Source organism: Impatiens glandulifera, chromosome 4, assembly GCF_907164915.1.
Source record: "Impatiens glandulifera chromosome 4, dImpGla2.1, whole genome shotgun sequence".
Taxonomy (NCBI): domain Eukaryota; kingdom Viridiplantae; phylum Streptophyta; class Magnoliopsida; order Ericales; family Balsaminaceae; genus Impatiens; species Impatiens glandulifera.
The window spans coordinates 60568599-60576631 of NC_061865.1; the positions used below are offsets into that span (position 1 = coordinate 60568599).

Below are 8033 nucleotides of genomic sequence, written 5' to 3' on the forward strand. Positions count from 1 at the left end.
AATCAAGGTTTATTTTTTAAAATCCACTAACCATCAAGCTCTAGTCATTTAAGGTAATAATATTTTTCCTTAAAAAAACTACATTTGTTGAAAAAAAAATCAAATTCTAATTTACTTTTGAATAGGTTATTTTAATTTGTTTTTCTTTATAAAGATCATCAATTTCCTCCATTTGCTTCTCTCTCTCTCAACAAGGCCATAGAAAAATTAATGGAGCAGTACGGAGGAGAAATAATTCAAGATTTGAGCAAATATATCAACGATGGTGTCGGTGGGCCGACACAGTTTCAGGTGATTCCTCCGACGTCGGACATTTACTCCGACCACCGACAACAATACCAAATGGGCTTTCCTCAGCCGGCCATGAATCATGATGATGCATTAATCTTGCCTCAAACTTTAAGAAATCAATTACACCAAGATTTTCGATCCGACGTCTCTAATACTGTCCACGTCGGCGCCGACCTTACTCCGGCTGAGTTGGACATTCCCGGCGAAGATTCCGGCTCAGGATCAAGGTGGCCACGGCAAGAGACTTTAACTCTGCTTGAAATCAGATCTAGCCTTGATTCTAAGTTCAAAGAAGCTAATTCAAAATCCCCACTTTGGGATCAAGTCTCAAGGTATATATATATGTTACATATATATACCATTTTTCTACAAAGAGTAAATAGAATTGATTCGTTTATTGATGTGTAGACTCATAGCTCAGTGTTAGAGTACACTAGTTTTGAGTCTTAGTCCTTCACCATTTAAAAAAATGATATATTGATTCGTGATGAAAATTCAAGAATGTAACATTTTTCAAGTTGTTTTTGTTACTTAGGATAATGGCATCCGAACATGGATATTGTAGAAATGGGAAGAAATGCAAAGAGAAGTTCGAGAATTTGTACAAGTATTACAAGAAAACTAAGGATGGAAAAGTTGGTAAGCAACAACAAGGTCACAATTATAGATTCTTTCGACAACTCGAATCTATCTTTGGAGAAACTGACCAATTAATTCATCAAGAAATTCAATCTAAGAAGTCGTCATATAAACATGATGACGATTTATATGGTGGTAGAAGAGGATGGAAGGTTAAGATGAAGAGTTTAATTGACTTACAAGTGAGGAAGCTAATGGAGAAGCAAGAGGAATGGCTTGAGAATGTGTTAAAGATCATAGAAAGGAAGGAACAAGAAAGGGTTTTGAAAGAAGATGAGTGGCGAATGCAAGAGGCAACTCGTGTCGAGAAAGAATTTGAATTTCGAGCTAAGGAGAGGGCGTGGATTGAAGCACGGGATGTTGCTATTATGGATGTCATTCGAAAATTAGCACCACAAGAAAAAGATCAAATGATATCAATCAATAACAAGAAACATGTAAAAGCATTAGCAAGAAGAAGCACAAAGAAAATCCGAGAGATTCTTTAGGTTACATTCAAAGGAGGGAACAAGCATTGGAACTAGAGGAAACTTATGAAGTTGTTTCCAAACAAGGTCGTCTATCAATTTAATTTTAAGATTTAGGTGGAAGATTTCAATATCTTGTTATGGAGATACTATTAATCAAATGAAGGTCAAGGTAAGTTTTTTTTTTATTTAGTTGAAAACTAATTCTAGATTGCATTAATAATGATCACCTATTAAAACCATGAATTAAAGAAATATTTTTTTAAGAATTTTGAATGATTATCATAAACAAATTGGGTTGTTTAAAGTTTTTGAGAAAGTTTAGGGACCTAAATCAAAATAAAAAGTTTGAGGGTTGATATCAAAATTCAAAATAGTTTAGGGACCAATTTATAGATTTTATCTTTTAAATTTTAAAATTAATCTTTTTTTGGATTTTATAAATAAAGTATAATGAAAAAGTGAATTTTTTAAAGTTAAATGGTTAAATAATTAAAATGTCTTATCAATTTAAAATATATAAAAATAATTAGTATTTTAATATTTGTATTTGATGATTTATTTGATGAATTGTTTAACAATAGAATAAGTTTTTTTTTATTATTCATGGACATCAAATTGTTAAGAGTTTGTTGGGATTGAGATTATTATATAATATAGAGGTTTGAAAAAAGATTGATGGTTAATTATTATTATTTTTTAGTAGGTAATGATTATTTTTAGTAAAAAGATTTAAAAATATTAATATATATAAATAAAATATAAAAAAAAGGTTTAAAATAAAATATATTTTAATATTTTGGTCTGATTATTAAAAAAGAAAGTGAAATGATATAACTCAAATCGAACCAGTCTAATATATGATTATAACTACACTTTTAAAATGTGGCAGGACAAAAATCGAAGAGTAAAAAATATTGATTTTTTTTTAATGTAATTTAATAGAAAAACATACATTTTCAGCAATGGCTCAACTAATACCTTTTAAATTATAGTATGATAATTTAATATAGATAAAAGGATTTGTTTATTTATTTATTTTAATTTAGAAAGTTACTATTATTTCACAATTACTACTTTAATTTAAAGTGTTCTTAATAGAAATTATGGTCTCTTAATCACAATTTGCAAAATTTTAAGACTTATTTATTCTCAATAAAAATATATAAACTTAATAGAATAATTACGTACACTATAATCGAAAATAAACTAAGACTGAATACAAATAAAGTAAAATAATTTTAAAATCATGAAATATTCACGAAAACCTCAAAACACTTTAAACTTAGATAGTCTTGTTCATTGTCCTCATAAGTTAGATCAAAACTTTTAATTCAAGCAAAATTGAAACTAAATAATATATAGGTGAAATTTACAATTACTTACTATAGATACATATTATCATGAATTTTGATTTGTCAAATACTTTCAAAAGAGGAATTAGAATCAAATATAGAATGAGTAAGTTTAAAACAAAAATAAGTACAATTAATACTCTTAATTTATGGAAGACAATTGATTGAGCTTACCTCTTGGGTTATTTGAGTTTTTTTCTTACAAAAAAAAATGAACTTATATCAGCAACAATTCCATGATGTCTGCCTTAAGAAATGTCCAAAGTTCCGATAAAAGACAATGCAAACAAAAGTTTTGAAATTGATGAAATGAACATAACGAGTAATTTAGGGTTATAGTCATCTCATCGAGGGAAGGTGAGAGTGTTCTTCACGACCAATTAAGGGAAGGTTCATCATAAGACCCCACGGGAGTTGGGGTTTTCCATTAATGAGATGACTAAATAAAACCAACATGCCAAAATGGCATATAGGGTTGAAGGACCATACTATTATATTGATCAATAGAAAATTATAAATATTGGAAATGATGAAATTAATTGACAGGGCTAGCTAAGCTATAGAAATTTGCCAAGAACATGTGTATGCTTAAATTGTGAATAGTTAGCTCCTCCCCCACAAGGTCCCCCTATTGTTATAGGAAAAAAGGACACTTTTTAATGTGAGATAATTGTAAGACTATATATTGATAATGACATTGTTTAAATTTAACCAATTAGGCCATGTTCTATCATTTAATGTGATAACAAACTAATTATAAGCTAGTCACTACTCACCCATAACCCAATTTTTATAAAAATAATAAGAAGATAATGTTTTGTTTAAAATACATAACCAATGCTTAGATATTTAATTATAAGAGAAAAAACATGATTAATTTGTTCTTCTTCTGTGTTTTTTCATTTTAACACAAAATAAATATGACACAAGTGGAGCCATTTATTTTGTTTTTCAAAATTAAAGGTATAAATGAAAATAAGTGAATAATTATAATATAAATCAAATTAAATTAAAATTTGGTCAAAAGAATTAAATAAATCATGAATATATATATATATATATATATATTAGTATTAAACTTAATTTAATTGTTAGTGTGTTTATACTCTTATATGTTTTAGCTTAATTTTTTTGTTTGTTTAAGAAAAGAAAAATAGCTTATATGTCTATTTTAATTTTTGTCTTTTAATGAAAAAAATATCCATGCCGATTTCAAAATTAGATAATATATTGTATAACAATCTTTATACCCAAGATTTTAAGTAAAAATAATAATGATTTAGACCCAAGATATTTTCATATATATATTTATGCTTTATTTTTATTTTATCCAAACTTTTTAGAGCACATCTAGTTTGAGACTTTATTCATTTTTTCTCAAGAAAAAAAAAATTACATAGGTACACATATGGGTAATGTTAATATTGGATTTTTTTAATTGTTTATATTGTTATAATTGTTTTTAAATTTTATAAAAAATAAAATGAAAATAATTTTAAGTATATTATTATAAAAAATATTTAATTAAATTAGATTAAAAAAAATTGGATAAAAAGTTTGATGAAAATATTAATATTTTTTATAATGAGAATTTTACAATTATATATTTTAATATATAAAAAAATGTTGGGTCATTTCATCATACCACAATCTTTATTTTATAACAATGTTTTATTAATATTTTTTTTTGAGGGAAATGTTGAAAGAATTTGTGAGGGGAGTAACGTGTTACTACGTCACTTTACTTAATGAAAATGAATAAAATGTGAGGAGAAAAAAAAATTGTTATTTTTTCAAATCGGGCAATTTCATTCCCTTTTACAATATTTTTTTTTTCACGAAGTCTTCAAAAAGACTGATTTTATTTGTGGTTATAATTCATCAAACGTGGCACTATTTCGGTTAAAATATAAAAAGGAAAATCAGTTTTACTAAATTATAGCCTTTTTTTTACTCTTTTTTTTAATTATTTATTAATGTTTTGTGGATGCTAGTAGTCTTAGGCCACTATGGCTTGTCGGCTTAATTTTATGAAGTTCAAGATTTTTTAAAATTATTTATTAAATTTTAATCAATAATCCATTTTTAATACACATTATTATAATGCAAATCAAATGCTTTTTGTTTTGTTATGGTCGAGTCACTTCTGTGTTTACTGTTAAATTAAATTATTTCTAAATTATAAGTCATAATTTTAGTTTTTATTTTTTAAATTAAAATTTAGTTTCTTATTATTTCATTTAAGTTTAAAATATTTTTAGTGTGAATTCAACTTGAAATAACTATGTTCATAGTAAAATATCAATTATATAAGATTATTCTTTTTACATATTTCAATTTGTATTCTTAATAATTTAATATAAAAATAATATTTATTTAATTTATCACTCAAAAATACTTCATTTTACTTTTATTAATTATAAATATTAAATATTTTGACTTACATATAGTGCCTTAAAATGAAATAATGTTGGCTTCCAACTTTAAAAAAATCACAAATTATTAAATTAGGTTATTTATTTGGGGCAATTAAATTTTGAATATCTTATTTTAAACATCACAAATTAGAGTCAGTTATTGTTGAAGTTAAAAAAAATAAATTTTAAATTTATTAACTTATTATACATGTGACATTTATAAATAATTTATGTTATTAATTTAACTTTGAATTTTGACTACCTAAATTTGATAATCAAAATTCTTAATTAACTAAATTTTGAGATGTTAAATTAATGACATACATTTATTTATTTATAGATGTTATATAGATAATAAATTACATTTTAAAACATTAAAGAAAAAATCCTTAATTATTAGTTTTGAAAAAAGAAATTTAAATTGACCCAATAAATAACCAATTTGACAATTGAAAAAAAAAATTATATATATATATATAATAAAAATATTACAATAACCCAATATCAAATAAAAGTTATTTTGCATTCATTTCTACCAAACAAAACAAGGGGAAAAAAAGAAAATCATAAAATTGAAGTAGAAAGACAATAAGACAGCCATCAAAATCATGTCTAAATTTTGTTTCTAAATAAATCCCACATTATATTTGTCCAAATGTTTTTCATTATCCATTTCTAGACATACAAATCTAACCGACCTTCTTAAGAATATTATTCTTTCTTTTCTTTGTCCCTTCATGTCTTATTCTTCTAAATAATCATGTTATATGTTTTTTTATACTTAAATATTTAATTTCAAATAATCCTTGACACTTAAACTTATAAAGAATTAATATTTTTTTACAAATAAAACTGTTAAAAATATAATTAATGAAGAGAAATTAAGTACCTAATTAAATCAATTGGCAGAAATTAATAGAGAAAAACCCGGTTTTTCTTCATCCCCACCATTCTTCTCATCCATCCATAAACGGTTATCAAGCCCGTTCCTCGTCCTGAACAAAAAAAACCGCCTTACCCGTTGATGAACCCGACCCGAAAACCCAATCCCGAACATCCCACATCAAATCAACAACAACCCGATCCACGAAAATGGTTTGATTTCCTCGAAAATTCCATTGAAGCCTCTTCACCAAAATCACATTTTTCTTATCAATAAAAACACTCAAAACAGGATTTCTCATACCCTTTTCATCTCCTTCAAACCTAATCGTAATCTCGTGATTAATACCCGAATCGCAAAACCTAGCTTTAGTCGAATAAACGCCGTCGTTTCCTGAGAAATATTCACTGCGACATATCATCGAACACTTGGTCGGCATAATCAATTTCCTATCTTCAAGTTCTTCTTTCATACCTCCAAGAAGAACAACAAGCTCTGAATTCACCACCACTGCAACAAAAAACCCACTAATTGGCTCTGGCCCAGAACCATACCTTGCTGCAGAAAGATCCCATACAACTTCAATCTTACAATTGCAAGATTCAAACTTTTGTGATCCTTTAACTTTACTGAACTTTCTGATTGTGATTTCTTCAGATAAACTAAGGGTGAAGAAACCCTTATCAGAAAAACTAGACCATGTAATGTTAATTAGAAGCTGATTGGTTTTGTATATAGAAGAAACCGATTTCTGGATTGAAGAGGGTGGATTTGGAGAGATATTCGGTTTGTTTGATGAACCAGAACAGTATGAATCAGATACTTTAATGGCATGTTCTTTGTAACAAGTTGCTAAATTTCTCATCTTTAAACAATCAAAAGAGTATTAAATACCTGAAATCAAATCAAAGATGATAAGAATCAAGAAGGGGAAACATGGGTTCTTCTCTTTATTCTTGATATGTAACAATGGCGGAAGATAGATATATAGAGAGAGAAGACGATTGTTCCTTACCTTATTTGGAAGAAAACAAGGGTTTTTACGTTATGGGTTTCCTCTCTCTATATATATTGAAAAGTTTATAGTAACTGAAAGAAAGAGAAAGAATGAATGAAGAAGAAGATGATGAATAGGAAAGAGAAAAAAAAAAAGAAAAAAAGACTTCCTTTTTCATTTTCTTATTTCTTCTTATTATTATTAAAATTATAAGTTATTAAAATATTTTACCTATTAAAATAAATTATAATTCTTTATTAGATTATACTATATATCAATAAAGAGACATACCATTTTTAAAAAATAATAACAATTCTAAGTGTAGAGAATTTATATTACAGCTGTTTTCTTAATTATAATGCTTGTAGTTATTTTCCCTAAATTTGATAAGGAATAATAAATAATGTAATTAAAGATAAAAAATAATAATAAAGTGATTTTATATTTATTACTTAAAGTATAATAAAATAATAACGTACACATTAATGTTACTTTATTTTTGAAATTGAAATTATAATAATACAACTATATACAAGGTGGATAAGCATGATTTGACATTTAATTGTTAATAATACAACTATATTAGATGTTAATTAATTATAATATCACACTTTTATATTACTTTACATCATTTTATTACAATAATATTACTTTATTTTTGAAATGATAAAATTTGTGTGATTTATAATAATACAAGGTGGATATGCATATATTTCACATTGAATTGTTAATAATACAACTATATTAATTAGATGTTAATTACTTGTAATATCACACTTTTATATTACTTTAAAGTTTACATCATCTTATCAATAATATATAATATAATATTAAATATTATATCACTCATTTAATACTTGATATATATATTATTATTATTAACATTACAATATGACAAATTCTAACCTTTATAAAGATATAAAAAAAATATGTTAAATACATTAGTATCTTCATATAAAATAATAAAATATATTTATTTTATAA

General features: G+C 25.4%; 1 protein-coding gene and 1 pseudogene across 1 annotated transcript; one reads left to right on the top strand and one right to left on the bottom strand.

Moving 5' to 3' along the window:
* The first annotated feature begins 200 nt into the window (after nt 1-200).
* On the top strand, nt 201-1617 carry LOC124936926 (trihelix transcription factor PTL-like). The gene is made up of 2 exons (XM_047477456.1): nt 201-623; nt 827-1617. Exons 1-2 carry the CDS (start codon nt 211-213, stop codon nt 1416-1418), a joined length of 1005 nt encoding a protein of 334 aa, XP_047333412.1. The 5' UTR covers nt 201-210; the 3' UTR covers nt 1419-1617.
* A 4412-nt stretch (nt 1618-6029) lies between these two features.
* Nucleotides 6030-7097, bottom strand: LOC124936426 (annotated as a pseudogene).
* Between the last annotated feature and the right edge of the window lie 936 nt (nt 7098-8033).